The sequence below is a fragment of the Ylistrum balloti genome, unplaced genomic scaffold, assembly GCF_031769215.1.
Source record: "Ylistrum balloti isolate Yb309-2 unplaced genomic scaffold, AGI_CSIRO_Ybal_v1 Utg370434, whole genome shotgun sequence".
Taxonomy (NCBI): domain Eukaryota; kingdom Metazoa; phylum Mollusca; class Bivalvia; order Pectinida; family Pectinidae; genus Ylistrum; species Ylistrum balloti.
Window position 1 is genome coordinate 159,709 of NW_026782291.1, and position 25,541 is coordinate 185,249.

Sequence of the window (25,541 nt, forward strand, 5' to 3'; positions counted from 1 at the left end):
GCACTACACCTGTTGCTGATCCCAGAACATCCATGATGGTTTGTGTAAAAACCTCCATGGTTATCTGATTCGAATTTCCCGTCACTCTTATTGTAAAGACGACAATGATGCTCCCCTCACTATGAACACATTATCAACCAAATATAGTACCAATAGTATACGTATTAAAATAAGAATAAGATATTCAAAAAAATATGTTTTGAATAGATATTACGCAACCTCATTCCTACCGAACTCATATAATCATCAAGATCATAAGTGTATATGATTAACTTGCTGGTTTGAATGACAAGCCGAGGGTATATATTTCTCTATTTGGTAATATTTATTGCTCTTTATAATCACCTGACACTTTCCACTATACAGGTAGGATCCATTTCACGAAGAGCACTCCGGTTGCTCTTGTAAATGTTTTCCATCTACAACAGAGAAATGATAGCATAGGAAACAAATTCAAATGTACCGTACAGTGTCGAAATTGGTCACGTGTGTTGGGTTGTTATTATAGCACGAAAAAAGTTCAGATTGTGAGTAACTAACACCATGCAACAATGTTACAAAGAAAGCATGATCGTGTCAATAAGGCGACCAATATCATGATTCTTGTCTGCAAACATTATTATATTTCCTCTATATAAAAACTGTGCTTGCTTGATAACAAGGAAACCCGCCTATACATAATCAAATCTTTCAAAAGACAAAATGCTAGCTAACGATTGCCTATTAACGATAAGGATACGACCCTCCTTCGTTTATACTGGATCCCTAGATTTTACAAGAGTCCATATAAACAACGGTTTATAGCCTGCTAGTCCAACTGTTCAACCAAGTCTTTGTCTAAACTACTAACTACCATGCTATATACTTTCAGATCTTATTGGGCTACTCAAGAAGTGGAATTAATAGTATGTGGAACTTTTAACCAATTTTCAACACCTCCTTCTTAAAATCATTTTTTTTTGTCCGTTGGTGTATGCCTTGTTTTCATTTGAGGACGTGACATTACTTACTCGTTTTGAACAAGACTTTCAATGACGGGTGTCGTCGATGAAACAGAAGACGCTTACTCTTCCGGAATACCTGGTCTTTATTCTCCTTGTACTTTTTCATGTGTTTCTGTGTAAATCTTTCTTTTTTTCATATTTTGCCCTAGTTTTATAGAATTTCAGTTTGAATTATGATTATGTTGTCATGTTGGTATATTCTTGATTTTATTTTCTAAACAGTAGCAACCCAGTTATAGCTATCGCGAATGATTAAGCGTTCCAAGACATGTTCTGAATATTAGGATTTTCATGCGAAATAATGACATCTGACCGATGTGATTACTGCATATGATCTCGAAATTTAATCCTCAGTATATTTTATCTATATTTTTATCACGTAATAGTTTCTAGTACAGTAAATATTCTCAACCATATACTTGAAGCGTCGCCCCACTTTCTTACATATCCAATTAATGAGCACGAACGTCAAGTTTTATGTCACAAAAAGCACAAAACATGCTTCAAGAAGATAAGAAGTTGACGCACGCATGTGGTTTTAATTATGTATTACAATTTACATACCTCAAACAATCTATTATGTTCGGAATTATCTTTTGAATAATCAATCAGGATTTATAACATTCATGGATGAAGGACGCTGAAATCTTTACGCAGTGACAGGAGAATTTCACAATACATAAACCAGGAAAAATAATATTATGTGGTAAGTAAAGTCAGAGGTAGGCAATATAAGATTTTTGGATCAGTACTCATCCGACACAACGTTATCAATATTTTTATAATTTACAGGCATGGTAATCATGATACGAAAACTGATATGATATCCTAACAGGAAAATATACTCAATTATATCGATTAAATAGTATTCTGTTTACTCTCAATCGAAATGTTCTCTCAATTGGCACACAACATATCGATGACGATTCAGAAGACAACAAACAGTTGGTACAGACGTCCAAGCTTTAAACTACTTTCTCTTTTTGGGTGATGTATTTAATTTCATTTCAGAATATTTTATTGATAATAACAAAATAATAATAGGATTAGACAGCAGGCTAGAGCCTATATAAGTCTGCTACCAAGACAATACGGTGATCAGACATAAACATAATACAAAATACACCACATACATACATACATACATACATACATACATACATACATACATTACACACATACAAACCTTACATAACATACATACATACATACATACATACATACATACATACATACATACATACATACATACATACATACATACATACATACATACATACATACATGCCGTACATAACATACATAACATACATACATACATACATACATACATACATACATACACACACACACACACACACACACACACACACACACACACACACACACATACATACATACATACATACATACATACATACATACATTACACACATACAAACCTTACATAACATGCATACATTACACACATACACACATAATACCATAAATTACACACATACAAACCTTACATAACATAAGTACATTACACACATACAAACCTTACATAACATACGTACATTACACACATACAAACCTTACATAAGTACATTACACACATACAAACCTTACATAACATACGCACATTACACACATACAAACCGTACATAACATACGTACATTACACACATACAAACCTTACATAACATACGTACATTACACACATACAAACCTTACATAACATACGTACATTACACACATACAAACCTTACATAACATACGTACATTACACACATACAAACCTTACATAACATACATACATTACACACATACAAACTTTACATAACATACATACATTACACACATACAAACCTTACATAACATACATACATTACACATATACAAACCTTACATAACATACGTACATTACACACATACAAACCTTACATAACATACGTACATTACACACATACAAACCTTACACAACATACGTACATTACACACATACAAACCTTACACAACGTACGTACATTACACACATACAAACCTTAAATAACATACGTACATTACACACATACAAACCTTACATAAAATACGTACAATCAGGAATTTAATATTGACAGACTGATTAATTTTAAATCATGGGAGACAATTCTGTTATTTTTTATACTTTAATCTAATGATTATAAGATAATTAACAATGCACCAGCTTTTCAGTTTACTATATCTTATGATATTAATGATATTAAATGAGTATAACATGTACTTTCTCTCCCATATAAAAGGGGTTTGGGCCAGAATGAGTGATATGTTATACTCGGAATTGGATGTTCAGTATAACCTGACGTATGATACCATAACAAGTATTTTGTTCTATCAACACTTTTCAATGCAGTGATAACATTTTTTTCTATTTGAAATTATATTAAAGTAAACATACTTTATATCAGATATTTATTTTGTGAGAGATGTGAGAAAGACGCTTAATCAAGTACGTACTGTATGCTCAGTATCATGTTGTACCCCATCTTAACGTATATTGGTACTTAATTCATTGTTGTGCCTCCTACAATAAGTTTTTAAATGTGTTTCGTCAGTTTCTTACCTAAATTGCGGATAGGAATTTCTATAGCATAATACTTAGTAAGTAGTTTGCTTGTAAAGATTTGCATTAATTTGTTAGTGTTGGGGTTCTCTTCAGTACTAATAATAATAATGTAAGACAGATACCTTTCTACGTATATATTGCCTCGAGTTAATGATCCATAATGTGAACTCCCCCCCCCCCCCCCCAAAAAAAAAAAAAAAAAAAAAAGTCAGACCTTAAGTATGCACGGAACATATAAGGGACATTAAGCCTTAGATTCTCAAATAAAACAAGAACGCTCACCTGCTATCTCCCTTTAAAAGACTACAAAAAGTCTCCAGTTATCTCCCTTTAAAAGGCTAAATGAAATTGTATTTTACACGCTCGTAGTTGGTGGCGATGTCCGTCACTGTTGTTGATAACCACTATGTCAGTAAAGCGAACTGTTTTCTTCAGTTCACTCTGAATCTTTTTCTTTGTTTTAATCTTAAATGACAATATCTTAGAATTGTATCCTGATGAAGATATTTTGGCCCATGTTTATTATGTCAAATCCATCATATAGATTTCCACATTGTGACATGTCATTATCATAATAGCCGTTTTCTCATAAGTACAGTCTTGTGTATTTTTAGTGGTAAAATGCACAAAAGTGATATTCTATGAGGAACTTTTAAACGTCTCAAATCAGAACAATATAACATTTTATCAGAATGAAGACATTCGGGGAGACATGGTTGAAAAAATTAAAGAAAATTAAAGAATAAATATTCTTGTCAGTAGGACAACTTGAATAATAAAAAGAATGAATAAAACCCAGTAAAATCTGAAAATAAAAATAAAGCCAAATGTTTAAAAGTCTCACCGAAGCACAGAAGTCTCTCTGGAATGTCTGAAACTCAGTAGAATTCTGTTGTTGTAGCGCGGAATCAAATGTTTGATTCAACGAAACTTGAAGCTTTGCCTCACCTAATAGAGATAAAAATAAAAAAAATCTCATTCCCTCTTCCATATTTACAATCAAAACATACATACATTTGTAAGAATTGCATTTCTTTAGAAAGTTAATAAAATAATTGAAAATAGGGTTGTTTGGTATATTCTGACATCCTCAAGGATGTTCTAGCTACAACCCTTCGTCATCATAGACGGCACGAGTCCACGATATATACTATTTCTTTTATATCTCTTAATATTACAAAAAGTGGGTACACTACTTGGACGATAAAAAAGACCCACGAATACAGAACAGAAATCATTTTATTTTATTTTTACTATCGTTAAATAGCCAGAAACGACTCCATATTCTTATTTCTACTACAAAATATCCCATTTGAGACATTTGGAGTAAACTGTGAATTGGTACACATATTCATTCTTTGAACATTTCTTGCCGTCATCTTTCTGTTACCATGCGAAATCTTATCGTTTAAATACAAGGGTATGTAGTATCAAAGAAGGTTACCTGTTGTGGTTGTCATGGTTGGCGGGGCAGAAGTGGTTGATGTGTTTGGCTGGGCAGTAGTGGTTGTCGTGGTAGGCGGGTCAGTAGTGGTTGGTGTGGTTGGCGGAACGGCAGCGGTTGTTGTGGTTGGCGGGGCAGCAGTGGTTGATGTGGTTGAAGGGGCAGCAGTGGTTGATGTGGTTGGCGGTGCAGTAGTGGTTGTTGTGGTTTGTGGGGCAGAAGTGGTTGTTGTATTTGGCGGAACGGTAGTGGTTGATGTGGTTGGAGGGGCAGTAGTGGCTGTTGTGGTTGGATCAGCAGTGGTTGTTGTTGGCGGAACGGTAGTGGTTGGTGTGGTTGACGGAGAAGTAGTGGTTGTTGTGGTTGGATCAAAAGTGGTTGTTGTGGTTGGATCAGTAATGGTTGTTGTTGTTGGCGAAACGGTAGTGGTTGTTGTGGTTGGCGGGTCAGTAGTGGTTGTTGTAATTTGCGGGACAGTAGTGGTTGTTGTTGGTGGTGGATCAACACTAGTTGTTGTGGTTGGCGGAGAAGTAGTGGTTGTTGTGGTTGGATCAGTAGTGGTTGTTGTTGTTGGCGAAACGGTAGTGGTTGTTGTGGTTGACGGAGAAGTAGTGGTTGTTGTGGTTGGATCAGTAATGGTTGTTGTTGTTGGCGAAACGGTAGTGGTTGTTGTGGTTGGCGGGTCAGTAGTGGTTGTTGTAATTTGCGGGACAGTAGTGGTTGTTGTTGGTGGTGGATCAACACTAGTTGTTGTGGTTGGCGGAGAAGTAGTGGTTGTTGTGGTTGGATCAGTAGTGGTTGTTGTTGTTGGCGAAACGGTAGTGGTTGTTGTGGTTGGCGGAGAAGTAGTGGTTGTTGTGGTTGGATCAGTAGTGGTTGTTGTTGTTGGCGAAACGGTAGTGGTTGTTGTGGTTGGCGGAGAAGTAGTGGTTGTTGTGGTTGGATCAGTAGTGGTTGTTGTTGTTGTTGGCGAAACGGTAGTGGTTGTTGTGGTTGGTGGATCAGTAGTGGTTGTTTTAGTTGGCAGGCCAGTAGTGGTTGTTGTAATTGGCGGTACAGTAGTGGTTGTTGTTGTTGGTGGATCAATACTAGTTGTTGTGGTTGGCGGAGATGTAGTGGTTGTTGTGGTTGGATCAGAAGTGGTTGTTGTGGTTGACGGGTCAGTAGTGGTTGTTGTGGTTTGCGGATCAGTAGTGGTTTTGGTGGTTGACGGGTCAGTAATGGTTGTGGTGGTTGACGGGTCAGTAATGGTTGTGGTGGTTGACGGGTCAGTAGTGGTTGTTGTGGTTGGCGGGTCAGCAGTGTTTGTGGTAATTGACGGGTCAGTAGTGGTTGTTGTGGTTTGCGTGGCAGTAGTGGTTGTTATGGTGACCGAGTCAGTTGTGGTTGTTGTGGTGACCGGTTCAGTTGTGGTTGTTGTGGTTTGCGGGTCAGTAGTGGTTTTGGTGGTTGACGGGTCAGTAGTGGTTGTTGTGGTTGGCGAGTCAGTAGTGGTTGTGGTGGTTGACGGGTCAGTAGTGGTTGTTGTGGTTGGCGAGTCAGTAGTGGTTGTGGTGATTGACGAGTCAGTAGTGGTTTTTGTGGTTGGCGGGTCAGTAGTGGTTTTGGTTGGCGGGTCAGTAGTGGTTGTTGTTGTTGACGGGTCAGTAGTGGTTGTTGTGGTTTGCGTGGCAGTAGTGGTTGTTGTGGTGACCGGGTCAGTTGTGGTTGTTGTCGTTGTAGATAAAATCGGTGTATATGAAAGAACACTTATGCTTTCCACCTCAATTGTTAGATTGCCTGCCGAAGCCAGCCCTGATGTAGTTCCCAGTACTGTAAAAATGACCTGTTTAAACGTCTCATCGGTTATCCCTGACGTGTCTCCTGTCACACTGATCACAAACACTGCGATAATGCTCCCAGTCCTGTCGGAACATTATCAAAATACATTTAGATCAGCGCTGGAAAGCAAACATGGTGTATTATTTTCGCTCGCTTATGGTAGTATTTCTTAAAAGTAGGCTGTTTTCTTACCCTGAAGAAATTATCCTTATGCACCATTAAAAATGTCTATCAACAAATCCTGTGATCAACCAATAGGTTTTCTTAAACGTATGATATCGTAAGCAATACCATTTGTTAAAGTATTCGTCATTGTACCAAATTAAAACAATACAAGTCGATATATCAACACCTTAATATATACTGTCTTTATCATATATAATATTCGTCTATACGTCAGCATACACCACACCGGGTACCCATATATCACATCACATAAAGCACCACACATATTACCAGATCATCTCGTTAGCACAATATTGTCCCTGTCGGCAGTTTACAGCGTTTCTTACCTAAGACTTTCTACTCGACATTCAGGATTCCTATCCTTAAGGGAACTTTGATCGTTTTTGTAAATGTTCTTCATCTGTAACAGAAAGCAGAATAATGAATTGCTGTGTGATAGAAATTTATTTACATTAGTGCTACTTTAATGGTGGGGTCAGCATTTGTCCCCGTCACAGATTTCTATTATTGTTTCGCATAAATGATTAGTCATTATAGTCATACTGGACCTCCTTATATAACACCAGGTTGAGTGACAAAGGTATCCTAACATAATGATAAATACTTGGTACATGAGAATTTTGAATGAAAATATTAATATACCAGCCTTAAGTACATAAAATGTCCGTTATTTTGATACCACATATGTTATATTGGCACAAAGAATGTAAGCATATTGATAACTTTGATTTTTCAAAAATGCAAAATTTTCAGAACATAAAGAATATATCAAAGATTGTCAAGTTTTGTATAGTTGCAATCTCAGTCAATATTTCATACTTCTTTAAAATCTTTCTGCGTATATATGCTGTCTATTGAATAGATTTTAAGTGATTTCGAAACCGGCGAAATACATTTTTAGCAATTTAAACAGGCTTATTGCATAATTTGCCATAATTATGACGATTTAATTTTCGTTTTTTTTTTTTTTTTTGGTGCTAAATACTGCTATATTTTCCAGTTTTGTGTAGTACCGAAGCACATTAAGTATTTTGTATTTGTTTTAAAATTAAATTCAGTAAGTAGAACTTAACATGATGTTTTCTGCACTAGAAATCTATCCTCTAAAGAACAACTGACAGTTTAGTTTGTATTATAAAAACCAGTATTACTGATAACATGTTATCGTCATTCCACTTTTTTTCGTTCATAATTTAACATAATTTGATTATATTGGATAATATAAATGGATTTAAATTAATTATATATTCTTATTAATAATTAATAAATGATGCCAGAAATGATAACCGTCTGACACATTAATGTGCAAGTATGTCAATTTCCTGAAACATATAAATGTATTACTATGAAGTATTCATACCATTTTTACTAAGTATCATGTATCTTTACCCCAGTATAACTGGCTGCAACAGTTGCTGACTGCTGAGGTCATTAGCATAACAGAAGACAGCATATTATGTGGAAAGTGCTAAAAGCGCTAAATCAAGCAAAGGCCATTGCAGTCTGAATTTTATTAACCTTCTTGTAGTAGCACTCCAGATGACCTGGCGAATGATGCAGATGATGTTCACACTGAATTCATGTCATCCAACCACCTACCACTAATATATGTTGAGATATTATTTTATGGTGGCAAGTTACATAAAAGATGTGTCATATGTGGAAAAGAGAACACTGGGCTTTGCACTATACCCCAGCGTGCCAGGACAAACTTGATATTTTTTCCATTTTCTATGGTGTCCCCCGATGCTCGCGTTTGCAATGACCATGTATTTGGTGACTTTCTGAATCTTTCTCTGCCATTAGATCTGCAAACAAGGGAACTGTTCGCTCTTCATCTTCAAGAAAGAGCTAATCAGGTTATCAATGACCTTCTTCAACTTTCCATTTCCTGTCTGTTGGAACTCCAACCAACACAGGCATAAATGTAGACCATTTCAAAATGAAGAATTCAAAGCATGGACTGGTGACACACTTGAACAAATGCAGCAAATCCATAGCATTTGTTCCTCACACATTTGTTCCTCTACATTCCATGCTTTGTTTCTTTTCTGGATTAAACCGAAGACCAATATTTCATGGTCTCAACTTGGTGTCTTGTGGTCAGACAAAAAACAGTGTGTGTTTCACACATTTCATAGTGTCTTAAAACTTGAGTCAGACCATTGTGCCCCGTCTCCTTGGTCCAAGACACATTTCCCGCGATGACGCTAAGTGCCACAACATTGCCTTTACAAGATATTTCTACGGGGACAAAGTAACAGTAATCTTAGATGGTACTTATATTTATTTCCAAAAAGGTGCTGTTCACCCCCTTTCAAAGATCCTCAGGATGTAAGCAAAAGAAGCGCAACTATGTTAAATTCATGAGCATTGTCTTTCCAGATGGTTATGTACTAGACAATATTGGGCCTTTTTATGGCAAAGAAAATGATGCAAATATCTTGACAAAAATTCTTGAAACAGTTGACCAGGGGTTTTTGGAGGTGTTGGAGCTGCTTCGAGGTTCAGGGTTTTCTGTGTACATGCCTTCTTATCTTCTGTCAGGTCAGACACAGCATGACACACTTACTGCCAACGAGAACCGCCTGTGTACTAAGTCAAGATGGACCAACTTGGTTAAACCTGATGCCTGTTCAATAAAGTTAGAAATAGTAGCCTGCGGATCATACCAGTTAAAATAGGCACCCAGGTATATTGCTGAGCATCTGACTCCTGCTGGAGACTTTGCAGTTTGGGTCTATCAGCATGATGAAAATCTTCTCCGAGGTCAAATCCATTCAAGGCACAAATGACAGTCAAAATGCAATATTTGGATTTGCGTTTGACAGAAATGATCAAGATGACCATGTCAAAGATTATTACTGTGTCTGTCCAGCGGGCAAGCGAACTGTTCTATCTCTTATTAGCTTCTCAAAGTGCAACAAATTATGGATCGGAACTGACAAAGGCAAAACCCGTTACTATTACTGTACATAATCTGTCTAATAAGGTCACTTTATTGACCTTCATCAAAAGATTTGTATAAAGCTTCTAACTAAATCTTCAAATTGTGAAACTTGCACAAAAATGTCTTTATTTTAATAAATTTCACTTATGTGATTTTGAACAAAGGTCAAGTTCAACAATGTTATCCAAACTGATACAAATTGACGTGAACAACCACCTTGTCAAATAGCAAGACCTACATACTTTTGTTTATTAAGCTGTCACTATTTAACGAATATGAAAAAAAGTGTTTCTTGGGTTTTTTTAAGCAAATGTGTAAAACGACAAATTCACCGGTTTTCATTTTTTTCATGCTGAACCTTCATTTTGCTTGTAATATTCAAGAATCATGGCATGAAGTAGTTAAATTCAATATTTGGGGCTTATGAGATTTTAAATCTCCACCAAGCTGTATGATAAGTGTTATGATTACAATTTCTTTATTCTGAATTTCCATTTTTGGATGGCAACATTCCTGCATCCCGAACCTATGGTATTCACATGTCGCAGTTGATTCGATATTCAAGGGCCTGTTCACATCATCAAGAATTACGTTCAAGAAGTTGTCAACTGGCGGACAATCTCCTAACACAATGTAGCTTGATGAAAATCATTGGGAAGTTATAAGGTTATCATTGATATTCGGTTGATACTCGTTAGTTTGTCTGTCTGTTGGTTCCGTTGACGTATACATAGCTCTCATTTCAGAACGTGACATTACTAATTTGGATTTACTGAGATGATGGGTTTCGTCGATGAAGCAGAGAATGTTTACTCTTCCGGAACACCCGATCTTATTATCCTTGTACTTTTTCATACTTGTCCATAGTTTTCCCTAGTTTTATTAAATATGAGCTTGGATTATAATTATGTCGACATGTAAGTATTTTCCTGTTGGTTTTTGATATATGAAAATTACGAAATTTATCTAATCTTGGGGCTATTGCACTTCCTCATCTAGATTTTGAAATTACTTTCAATTTTCTTTGGTTTTTAAATTTAGGTACTTATTATCACTGAGTCATAGACGGACGAAACAGCTGTGTTATTCAGTTGCTATTGAATTGAGTAACACAACAGTACGACATTTTGGTACAATTAATGTGAACGTTTAAAAACGATGTGGCTTTGATAAATGTGTAAAATAAAAACTTAAAATCGCAGACAAGGGCAAACACAAATAAAGGAAAAACAAAATATAGAATTATCAAACCAAATATCAACATTTTCACATATAACAAGACATTTGTATACTTTTGAATTATTGTATTGTCCTTGCGTGGCATCAAGAAAACCTTTATTTCTATTCATTCGTTACGTTAACTTTAACAAAGTATGTGATCTTACCTCATTGCAAATATTTTCTTCAAGGTTTCTTCTCTCTGTTGAATTACTTTGTTTCTCGGCTGCTGTCAGTGTCCCATTCAACCTCATCTCTATTTTGGCCTCACCTCATAAACATATCACAATGTAAATGTAGTGTTCAATGTCGACTCACCCGGCCTTGCCTCTTAAGTATATAAAACAATGTCGGCTCGACTCTCTCTTCACCTCATCAATATATATCACAATGTCAGTGAAGTGTCAGCGGCGGCTCGGCCCTGGTCTCACCTCAAAGATATGTACCAATGTCAGTCTTTCTTCACCTCATAGATACGTACCAATGTCAGTCTTGCTTCACCTCATAGATATGTACCAGTGTCAGACTTGTCTTACCTCATAGATATACCAATGTCAGTCTTTCGTCATCTCATAGATATGTACAAATGTCAGTAATTCCTCATCTCATAGATATGTACCAATGTCAGTCTTGTTTCACCTCATAGACATATACCAATGTCAGTCTTGCTTCACCTCAAAGATGTATACCAATGACAGTCTTGTCTCACCTCATAGATACAACCAATGTCAGTCTTGTTTCACCTCATAGATATGTACCAATGTCAGTCTTTCCTCACCTAATAGATATATACAAATGTATCTTTCCTCACCGCATAGATGTATACCATTGTCAATCTAGCCTCACCTCGTACATATGTACCATTGTCAGTCTTGCCTCACCTCATAGATACAACCAATGTCAGTCTTGTCTCACCTCATAGATACAACCAATGTCAGTCTTGTCTCACCTCATAGATATGTACCAATGTCAATCTTACATCACCTCATATATATATACAGATATCAATATGTAACCTCTACTCTACCTTATACACTTTACATATAACTTTGGTCGTCACTCCCCCACCTTATACACTTTACATATAACTTTGGTCGTCACTCCCCCTACCCTACCTTATACACTTTACATATAACTTTGGTCGTCACTCCCCCTACCCTACCTTATACACTTTACATATAACTTTGGTCGTCACTCCCCCTACCTTATACACTTTACATATAACTTTGGTCGTCACTCCCCCTACCTTATACACTTTACATATAACTTTGGTCGTCACTCACCCTACCTTATACACTTTACATATAACTTTGGTCGTCACTCCCCCTACCTTATACACTTTACATATAACTTTGGTCGTCACTCCCCCTACCCTACCTTATACACTTTACATATAACTTTGGTCGTCACTCCCGCTACCTTATACACTTTACATATAACTTTGGTCGTCACTCCCCCTACCTTATACACTTTACATATAACTTTGGTCGTCACTCCCCCTACCTTATACACTTTACATATAACTTTGGTCGTCACTCCCCCCCCCTCGTCACTCCCCCTACCTTATACACTTTACATATAACTTTGGTCGTCACTCCCCCTACTCCCCCTACCCTCCTTATACACTTTACATATAACTTTGGTCGTCACTCCCCCTACCCTACCTTATACACTTTACATATAACTTTGGTCGTCACTCCCCCTACCTTATACACTTTACATATAACTTTGGTCGTCACTCCCCCTACCCTACCTTATACACTTTACATATAACTTTGGTCGTCACTCCCCCGACCCTACCCAATACACTTTACATATAACTTTGGTCGTCACTCCCCCTACCTTATACACTTTACATATAACTTTGGTCGTCACTCCCCCTACCTTATACACTTTACATATAACTTATACACTTTTGGTCGTCACTCCCCCTACCCTACCTTATACACTTTACATATAACTTTGGTCGTCACTCCCCCTACCCTACCTTATAGACTTTACACTTTACATATAACTTTGGTCGTCACTCCCCCTACCTTATACACTTTACATATAACTTTGGTCGTCACTCCCCCTACCTTATACACTTTACATATAACTTTGGTCGTCACTCCCCCTACCTTATACACTTTACATATAACTTTGGTCGTCACTCCCCCTACCTTATACACTTTACATATAACTTTGGTCGTCACTCCCCCTACCTTATACCCTACCTTATACACTTTACATATAACTTTGGTCGTCACTCCCCCTACCCTACCTTATACACTTTACATATAACTTTGGTCGTCACTCCCCCTACCCTACCTTATACACTTTACATATAACTTTGGTCGTCACTCCCCCTACCCTACCTTATACACTTTACATATAACTTTGGTCGTCACTCCCCCTACCTTATACACTTTACATATAACTTTGGTCGTCACTCCCCCTACCTTATACACTTTACATATAACTTTGGTCGTCACTCCCCCTACCCTACCTTATACACTTTACATATAACTTTGGTCGTCACTCCCCCTACCCTACCTTATACACTTTACATATAACTTTGGTCGTCACTCCCCCTACCTTATACACTTTACATATAACTTTGGTCGTCACTCCCCCTACCCTATCCTATACACTTTACATATAACATTGGTCGTCACTCCCCCTACCCTACCCTATACACTTTACATATAACTTTGGTCGTCACTCCCCCTACCTTATACACTTTACATATAACTTTGGTCGTCACTCCCCCTACCTTATACACTTTACATATAACTTTGGTCGTCACTCCCCCTACCCTACCTTATACACTTTACATATAACTTTGGTCGTCACTCCCCCTACCCTACCTTATACACTTTACATATAACTTTGGTCGTTACTCCCCCTACCTTATACACTTTACATATAACTTTGGTCGTCACTCCCCCTACCTTATACACTTTACATATAACTTTGGTCGTCACTCCCCCTACCTTATACACTTTTATACACTTTACACTTTACATATAACTTTGGTCGTCACTCCCCCTACCTTATACACTTTACATATAACTTTGGTCGTCACTCCCCCTACACTACCTTATACACTTTACATATAACTTTGGTCGTCACTCCCCCCCTACCTTATACACTTTACATATAACTTTGGTCGTCACTCCCCCTACCTTATACACTTTACATATAACTTTGGTCGTCACTCCCCCTACCTTATACACTTTACATATAACTTTGGTCGTCACTCCCTCTACCTTATACACTTTACATATAACTTTGGTCGTCACTCCCCCTACCTTATACACTTTACATATAACTTTGGTCGTCACTCCCCCTACCCTACCTTATACACTTTACATATAACTTTGGTCGTCACTCCCCCTACCTTATACACTTTACATATAACTTTGGTCGTCACTCCCCCTACCTTATACACTTTACATATAACTTTGGTCGTCACTCCCCCTACCTTATACACTTTACATATAACTTTGGTCGTCACTCCCCCTACCTTATACACTTTACATATAACTTTGGTCGTCACTCCCCCTACCTTATACACTTTACATATAACTTTGGTCGTCACTCCCCCTACCTTATACACTTTACATATAACTTTGGTCGTCACTCCCCCTACCTTATACACTTTACATATAACTTTGGTCGTCACTCCCACTCCCCCTACCTTATACACTTTACATATAACTTTGGTCGTCACTCCCCCTACCTTATACACTTTACATATAACTTTGGTCGTCACTCCCCCTACCCTACCTTATACACTTTACATATAACTTTGGTCGTCACTACACTTTACATATAACCCCCTACCTTATACACTTTACATATAACTTTGGTCGTCACTCCCCCTACCTTATACACTTTACATATAACTTTGGTCGTCACTCCCCCTACCTTATACACTTTACATATAACTTTGGTCGTCACTCCCCCAACCCTACCTTATACACTTTACATATAACTTTGGTCGTCACTCCCCCTACCTTATACACTTTACATATAACTTTGGTCGTCACTCCCCCTACCCTGTTTAACTTTACATATTATTTAAGTTGCGTCTACTTCCCAATATATAATTACGTTGTCCCACTAAACAATTCAATTCTATATAAAAATTTGATATGACATCAGTTTATCATTAATGTTATTGGTTTAATTGCAAATTGTCCTTCTATATATATATATTAATCAATTCATGATGTTGTCGTGAGACGCCCAAGAATATCAAGAAAATTTCAGCAACGTCTAGAAAAATGTGCATGGATGGCGTTATCTCTTTAACTTGATATGTAATGTCCAATGTATCTACTTACCACCGACAGGTTTGGATGATTCTGGAAAACAATACGCCATCATATCAAAAACGACACAAAAATGCAAGCATGTTAAACTTTGTAGATCTAACTAAATATCTTCGAAAATTGAAACGAGGCAAAACAAGATAAGAATAATCATAACGAAGTGATTTTCTTTATTCCATTGAATGCTGGTTACAGCTTCTATGTAGGGGAGATAACACTGATAATTGTATGTAAAAACGAAATGAAATTAATGTTATTATGTCATAAGTAATTTTTAAAAAAGACAGAAGATGGCGGATGACATTACCTGGACCAGGTCGGAGAACGACCAGGACAACAACCACAGCCACAACAACACAAGCCAGAAAGCTAAAGACGAGCAGAATAAGAAGTAGTCGATTTGAGTTGGGACGTCTTTGGTGGTTGTCATTTTTCCTCGGACTTGGTCCATCATTTTGATTCTTGTAACTAAATGCACAGGACCCATTTCCAAAACTTGAGCGCATAGCAACCTGCAACATTAAAAACGTCAATTCGTAAAGGGTTTATATCTCCACAGCAAAATGACATCAGCCGGAAATAGTCGTTAAGTTACGTAACCTTTTGGCGCCATTAAATATCACTGGTTCGGAATATCACAATTGTTTATTTCCTTATTTTACAGTACGGACCTCGTATAAATTTGGAGTTTTAGAATCATATAAATAATTAGTTCTGGATATAAGTGGAATACAACCAAACGTGTCAAAGATCATCTCTTAATACAAATCTAAAATTAAATACAGAGAGGTCGACACTTCGTCATACAGCTGTTTCGTACTTTTAGTACTCTTTACTGACACCAAGGAAACCAAGGAGGCGAGTACGAAAACAATTAAGATTAGTCGAACGGAACACCTAAATGTAGATCGGACGATACACTAACTACATAACTTAATGAATTTCAAAATGTTTAAATAACGAGGAAAAAAATTTAGGAAAACATGTACATGATTCTGGGACAAGGTAAAGCGTATCTAGATATCCGTATTTTCCGAAAAAAAATATCCTTACAAAATACAATAAGTTAACAATGGAAGAATTTTTAAAAAGGCGGTTTTACAACATCCTCAAATCTCATTAAATAGATACTTAATATGTATAGATCAAAGGACGTATCGTTGAACTGATTTGATACCCGCAGATTCCCTGGTAACAACATTGTTTAAATCAAACCCAGGAAATCATAGTTTACTAAACTTGAGTTTTATCCGATATATGCACACACACGAGCATAACATCTTCATTACGAATTATGAAAAAAAGAGCAACTTATGCCTTATAAAAAACAGTTTAACATCGTTAAATTGATATCGCCTTTCAAGATATCTTACACTTTGTTAATCGATGTCCTGTTGAAAAATTAAGGGAAAGATGTCTGACTTCAATCAGAAAGTTATTTCATAATACGAAATATTACATATATATGAAACGATGGTATATAGATGATTATATGAAAGCTTATATGAACATTACTATTAGAATGTTAGCGATGTGTCACTGAAGCGTCAATAACTTAAGTTTCTAGACTACGGTATATGCCAGCCGGAATAATTAAATCTGAACACGCTTGGCTTGGGGCCAGATCTGTAAGATAAAACAACACCTGAAGACATATGAACAGCTTTGAAGCATTGTTGTGTATCTGTTTATGGTATCGGATTGAATCAGTGCCATAAGATATATAAACATACCTGAAAATAAAAACGCTTAAACATGAAATAAATCGGTTTGTGTTTTCATTTTTTCTAAATTTATTTTTTTGAATTTATAATGATTTCATTCATCCGTTCCTGACTAATCCTAAGGTAAATCAATACACGGGATAAATAGAAAACGCACAATAACTTAAAACCAAAGAATGTCTTACTTTATCTCTGATAGTAATTCCCAAGCCATCTTGCATTATGAGTGAGACTTTACAGAACAAAGGATAAAGCTAATTCATCCGTACGTCCCAAACAGGAGCGAACCACGAAGTAACCATATAATGTTTTAATAAAAACGTCACTGTTCCAGAAATTATGTGTCCATCATTAGAATATCCGGGCTCACTGTACATTTGTATAGTATCAGTATCTACACCTGTACAATATGTCTACATCAGTATCAACACCTGTACAATATGTCTACCTCAGTATCGACACCTGTACAATATGTCTACCTCAGTATCGACACCTGTACAATATGTCTACCTCAGTATCTACACCTGTACAATATGTCTACCTCAGTATCGACACCTGTACAATATGTCTACCTCAGTATCAACACCTGTACAATATGTCTGCCTCAGTATCAACACCTGTATAATATGTCTACCTCCGTACAACTGTACAATATGACTGCCTCAGTATCAACACGTGTACAATATGTCTACCTCCGTACCAACACCTGTACCATATGTCTACCTTCGTATCTACACCAACATGATATGTCTTCCTCAGTATCAACACCTGTACAATATGTCTACCTCAGTATCAACACCTGTACAATATGTCTACCTCAGTATCAACACCTGTACAATATGTCTACCTCCGTATCAACACCTGTACTATATGTCTACCTCAGTACAACAGCTGTATGATATTTGTACTTCAGTATCAACACCTGTACAATATGTCTACCTAAGTATCTACACCTGTATAATATGTCTACCTCAGTATCAACACCTGTACAATATGTCTACCTCAGTATCAACACCTGTACAATATGTCTACCTCAGTATCAACACCTGTACAATATGTCTACCTCCGTATCAACACCTGTACTATATGTCTACCTCAGTATCAACAGCTGTATGATATTTGTACCTCAGTATCAACACCTGTACAATATGTCTACCTCAGTATAGACACCTGCACAATATGTCTACCTCAGTATCATTGAACAGTTTAACTACCATAAGTGTTACATTTGACTGCACAACTATCACTTGTGTTAGATTGGACTGTACAACTACCATTACTGTTAGATTGGACAGTACAACTATCATTGGTGTTATTTTGGACTGTTCAACTATCATTAGTGTTACATTGGACTGTACAACTATCATTACTGTTACATTGGACAGTACAACTATCATTGGTGTTATATTGGACTGTTCAACTATCATTAGTGTTATATTGGACTGTTCAACTATCATTGGTGTTATATTGGACTGTACACCTATCATTGGTGTTATACTGGACTGTACAACTATCATTGGTGTTATATTGGACAGTACAACTATCATTGGTGTTATATTGGACTGTACAACTATCATTACTGTTACATTGGACAGTACAACTATCATTAGTGTTACATTGGACTGTACAACTATCATTACTGTTACATTGGACAGTACAACTATCATTACTGTTATATTGGACTGTACAACTATCATTGGTGTAACATTGGACAGTACAACTATCATTGGTGTAACATTGGACTGCACAACTATCATTACTGTTACATTGGACAGTACAACTATCATTGGTGTAACATTGGACAGTACAACTATCATTGGTGTAACATTGGACTGCACAACTATCATTACTGTTACATTGGACTGTACAACTATAATTTGTGTTATATTGGACAGTACAACTATCATTGGTGTTATATTGGACTGTACAACTATCATTACTGTTACATTGGACAGTACAACTATCATTAGTGTTACATTGAACTGTACAACTATCATTACTGTTACATTGGACAGTACAACTATCATTACTGTTATATTGGACTGTACAACTATCATTGGTGTAACATTGGACAGTACAACTATCATTGGTGTAAAATTTGGACTGCACAACTATCATTACTGTTATATTGGACTGTACAACTATCATTGGTGTAACATTGGACAGTACAACTATCATTGGTGTAACATTGGACTGCACAACTATCATTACTGTTACATTGGACTGTACAACTATAATTTGTGTTATATTGGACAGTACAACTATCACTTGTGTTAGATTGGACTGTACAACTATCATTACTGTTACATTGGACAGTACAACTAGCATTGGTGTTAGATTGGACAGTACAACTATCACTAGTGTTAGATTGGACAGTACAACTATCATTGGTGTTACATTGGACAGTACAACTATCACTAGTGTTAGATCGGACAGTACAACTATCATTGGTGTTACATTGGACAGTACAACTACCATTACTGTTACATTGGACTGTACAACTATCATTGGTGTTATATTGGACAGTACAACTATCATTACTGTTATATTGGACTGTACAACTATCATTGGTGTAACATTGGACAGTACAACTATCATTGGTGTAACATTGGACTGCACAACTATCATTACTGTTACATTGGACAGTACAACTATCATTGGTGTAACATTGGACAGTACAACTATCATTGGTGTAACATTGGACTGCACAACTATCATTACTGTTACATTGGACTGTACAACTATAATTTGTGTTATATTGGACAGTACAACTATCATTGGTGTTATATTGGACTGTACAACTATCATTACTGTTACATTGGACAGTACAACTATCATTAGTGTTACATTGAACTGTACAACTATCATTACTGTTACATTGGACAGTACAACTATCATTACTGTTATATTGGACTGTACAACTATCATTGGTGTAACATTGGACAGTACAACTATCATTGGTGTAACATTGGACTGCACAACTATCATTACTGTTACATTGGACAGTACAACTATCATTGGTGTAACATTGGACAGTACAACTATCATTGGTGTAACATTGGACTGCACAACTATCATTACTGTTACATTGGACTGTACAACTATAATTTGTGTTATATTGGACAGTACAACTATCACTTGTGTTAGATTGGACTGTACACCTATCATTACTGTTACATTGGACAGTACAACTATCATTGGTGTTAGATTGGACAGTACAACTATCACTAGTGTTAGATTGGACAGTACAACTATCATTGGTGTTACATTGGACAGTACAACTATCACTAGTGTTAGATCGGACAGTACAACTATCATTGGTGTTACATTGGACAGTACAACTACCATTACTGTTACATTGGACAGTACAACTATCATTGGTGTTATATTGGACTGGATTGTTTAATTTGATTTAAGAAATCGAAAAATGTACAGGTGTTAATACTGAGGAAGACATATTGGTGTAGGTATCATGTATATATTTTCTCGTGAATTTGTGTAACCGTCACTGAACCATAAAACAAGCAATAAATAAGTCCATATAAAAGGGAACACGTTTTCTGCTCGCGTGTATGTAATCGCTGCTTACATTGAGTAAACACTCTTGTCGACCATTGTTGACGCGAACCAATGCAAATCAACCAGGAAGTATGTACGGATCGGTGTATTGTTCAGGGCTCATCAACGCTCATTATATATTCTATTGACATTGTCTAGTTACCTGCCAATTACTGTATGTGGCACCCTTTAACATGTCTAATAGCATAGCATCAAACAGCATTTTATGCCAGTGGAGTCAGCAGACGGTATTGTAGCTAAAAGCTGACAAGGAATACAAAAATAGGAAGCATTCGTGTGTTTAATGACACTAACTTTGAAAACATTTAAACATGACCTTCGCAATAGGCCGCCTTACGTGGTCTTAATAGGTACAACAAACGTCCCCAGCGAATAGAACATTACATGGACTTAGAGCACAACTATTGGTCTTATAGATGCACTCACTATTTCATCTGTCATATATTTTTCGAAAAAAATATATTAGGCCTATGATAATTTTATATTATAAAAATATGTATATATTATATGCATATATTAGGTATATACTTTACATTTACTTGTGTTCTGATATAACGATATATCCCGTAATTTTATTGGATTACTACCTGATGAAGGTGTTTCTCCTACGTTATTATTTTATCTACTTGATATAATCCATTTATATCAAAGTGTACTATATAATTTTATTATTGTAAATATCTTAAACAAGGAGAGTTTCCAGTATTGATTATTAAATGATTTTAAAATGTTAAGAGTTCTGTGTAAGTATAATATGTTTATTTAGTCTCTCCTTCATTCGTTTTCTTTCTTATAACTCGTTATTTCTTCCACACTTTTTTTTGGAAGTGGCGTGGATATTAAACGGTAGAATTAGTGCACATTATGTAACAGCAATAGTCACACAGCAGGAGTGTTTACCTGAAAAATGGATTATTTGCTGTAATAACACAGGTATTTTAAAACAAATTGATAATGATTAATAGGCTCCGAACGGTATTGTTAGGACTAGTTAACCGAATCAATGAAGAAGATAAGAGATTACTTTGATAATCATATCAGAAGCAAGAATTTCATAGAATAATTAGACATCACAATACGAGTACGTAGACATAAAGAGAGTACATTTTATCAGGGTTGTGTTGATGGGGTTTAAACTATTTTAGGGCCGAGAAATAATTAATTGTATCTAATATATCCCATCATTGTCAGGCGCATTATTGATACACGTGTGTCACGTCTCTACAGATACCTATATAGTACAATGAACGTGTTAGTTTTTAGGTTATAAATAATACATTGCTAGCAGTCCATTGAAACAACATACACACACATCCTGTATAACAGGATTCAGTGTTGCGTTTCCAGGAATACCCGATTCCTATACCTATATGCTATGACTGTGGAATCAATGATTGTGCTCTGTTCAGTTTATTAATACAGAATCAGTCATATTGTCATATTGAACAAATGTTGTGTAGTGGTTTATATCAGTTTATATAAAAAAGGTCACCCTTACTTGTAGGACAATTCCTGATGCTTGGGGAGGTTGAATATTTATCCTAGGTGTCCCAGTATCAATATCGGTATATAACAGAGTTTAACTGAATTATGTATAACTGTATTTAATAGTACCGCCTAGTTACCAGTTCAATCAAGTTATACTAAATTCATACATCATTTTAAACAATTTTATATGAAATTTCAATATTTTGATACATTTACTATAAGTTTCTTAAATTCAAAGATTTTGATACACAAATGTATATATATGCAATCAACTCTGTCGTTTCCGATTCCGTCTACATCGTCACTATATACCAGTTTTGTATTGCATATGACTGGAATAATGATTATGTTTACTATTAGATCAGTATCTAACTACCACAAACTTATAATATACTGTCGTAAGTTATATAGAAATGCATATAACAGTGAAAGCAAACAAACAACATGATCATGTTTACGTTTGACACCCGACGCCTCAGTTTTACCTTTCTCCACTGATTCGAGAAGAAATCCTTAGTATCAGATGACAGCACTTTACTCCTCCAGTTATCGGGAGGTAATGAAATAGTGTCGTCACTTCTGCGTGAATCGAACGTATCATATTTGTCGTAGTAATCACGTTTGCTTCGTCCGTAATCCATACTGGCACCGAATGATGAAGTCCCACCTGGTCGACTTGCTCCGATATCATCTAGTCTAAATTTACCGTCGAGACCGTCGTAAATTCCAGACTCCGCTATGGTTGAAAGTTCGCGCTTTGTTGTTCGGCGATCAGAAGGGCTTCCGTAGTTGCTTTCGTATCTGTCAACGGTTGCTGGAATCGTACGACTGTAAGATGAAGAAACTCCGTATGGGTTTACCTCCTCTTTACCGGTGTATACCGTTCGTGTACCTCGAAGGTCATCTCCCTTTGCTTTCGATCGCCCGATGTTTTCATCTTTCACCCACTCAAAGCCGAAATCATCATCATCATCATCTTGGTTACGATTTGGCGTTCGTGATTGTCCTATATCATCGAAATATTTGTCTGCTTCTGACCAGTCATCGTTTTCGAATTTTCCCGATTTGTCAATTTTTTTGGATTTTTCCCGAAAGTAGTATGTGTCCTTCAGATTCCTTTTGTCAAATCTAGACATGACTGCATATAAAACAGTTTTCTGTAAATACTGTTTATCAGTGTGCACGGAAAAGGAAGACTTCTACCAAACCAATTGTCGTACGGTATCACAGAAAGTTTTTACACGTATCGAGAGATATCCAACTTGAAGAACATGTGTTTATATTATTTGAATAATCTTCATGAATTTAAATCCAGAGCCTTTAAAAATACTACATATTGCTACACACTCAAACTAAATTAAAACCAATGCTTGGACCATGGTGAGCATGTCGTAACGTAGCAAGACCTGTTAAAAATGACTAAGGACTCGGCTGTGTATTTTTACTACCGGGTACGTCAGTATATCATTGGGAAGGTGCCACAAAGATTTTTTTTAAATTAGTTAGTCCATGCATATACACTTGCATTGACAACACCTGTCACTCACTTGTGTTAAAGCCGTCTCTAATTGTGTGTACTTTGAGACTCTATACACTAATATTGATATAGTTTCCTAATGAAAAACCTATGAAATAGTATAATGAACATAAAAATCAGATCTTACCAAAATAAATCTTAACATCAGCTTAGCATTGATATTAATCGATCTCGATGTGAACAACTTTATTAAGCTTAACTTATTAAGCTACCCATACCGTGAGTTGGCATTGAGACACTGCTTAAAATGGTGTATTTACGAACGGCTTTGTATTACAATTTACAAGACAGGAAGCATGACACAGAATCAACCTTTGCACATGTTGATTTAAGCCACACGAGACTTTACTATTTGCATAAACGTAATGTATTTCAGTAAGTTTAGCCATGTGTAATTGAAGAATTGAGTCAGTGTAAATATAGAGTCATGTGCAATAACATGTCATATTGTCTTTCAACATTAAGATATAGAAAATATAAGATACGCATGTTTTGATATTTACATCTATTCGTCATAACAATTTATTGGTCAGAAATATATCTCAGGGAGTCAGTTATAGAATTAAATAATTATGCGAACATTTCGGGTTTAAACATCAACATCGCCATAGCAAAACATAACTTATTTGGATAGGCAGTAGAAACCATAATGGCCACTATTACCTGCCAAAACTACGGAATCTGACTCCAAAAGGCAAAGTACACCTGATTAAATCATCGTTGATTTCACAACTCATCAATGTTATAATAGATCATTTCCTGGTTAAAATTTTTTTGTTAATAATAGTAAAAGTGAGCTGATTAAAGGATATATTGAAAAAGTTTTAAGAAAATTGAAACCTCTTTTGGAATTATAATGATAAAATCCCAAAAGTTTATTTTTGTTTGATTTTCGATGTTTTTATAATTATCAATATAAACATTATTAATAATCCTTATATAAATACTTCTCATTTATGATTTTGGCTCTAATTGACAACATTAAATACTTTTTCATGATCATTTTGACCCAGGTTTCTCCCGATCAGCTCACTGTTTTGCACACTTTTATATCTATATACCATGGAACCGTGCTTCTCTGATCTTGTCTCTTCTTTCTCCTCCCCTTCCGGCCTTTGCTACACATATCTCCTTTTTCTGAAATGTGAGGACATGTTTGTATGATGTGTGTTTGTATTTGTTTGAAGCTGTGTAAATGTGAGATGTGTGTGTAATATGACATATTGACAGTATGGTAATTACATACCAGTATGGTGAGTGGATTGATGATAATGATCTGGATGACTTGCTTATGGGTGGAATATTTTTGAAGTCATTTAATAATCATCACCGTCATTATAAAACATGCTACACATCCTTATGTATGTAGATATTATTTTGTGTGTGAAAGCGGGTGTGTATGTTGTCTGGTCTTTATGTAATGTAAACCTCAAATGAAAAATAAAATAGCTTTCCTATATTTGGCAGGTAATACTATGACAGATGTTGATGAAGGATCGTTGTGGGCAGTCGAGGGTGTGGGGTCATGAAAAGACATCTACTGTTGCAATATTTCCTAAACAACTCTGAAATATCATATACCACTTCCTGTAGATATGAATTTCAGTCTCTCAGAGGGTTTCCAACACCTGTGTATCACAAGACACTGTAGATTATATTGATACAGTTGTGGTCGGACTTGATG

At 36.1% G+C, this 25,541-nt stretch overlaps 1 protein-coding gene across 1 annotated transcript in view; it reads right to left on the reverse strand.

The window, feature by feature from the left end:
• Positions 1-23,456, reverse strand: part of LOC132554721 (mucin-5AC-like) — a 47,845-nt gene extending 24,389 nt beyond the window's left edge. Inside the window, exons 1-6 of the mRNA XM_060219033.1 lie at positions 22,806-23,456; positions 15,837-16,041; positions 15,542-15,562; positions 11,378-11,481; positions 7,369-7,442; positions 5,036-6,939 (exon numbers count right to left, since the gene is read on the reverse strand). Of these exons, the coding sequence (XP_060075016.1) occupies positions 5,036-6,939; positions 7,369-7,442; positions 11,378-11,481; positions 15,542-15,562; positions 15,837-16,041; positions 22,806-23,456 (2,959 nt within the window). The remainder of the gene's footprint in view (positions 1-5,035; positions 6,940-7,368; positions 7,443-11,377; positions 11,482-15,541; positions 15,563-15,836; positions 16,042-22,805) is intronic.
• Positions 23,457-25,541: the final 2,085 nt, after the last annotated feature.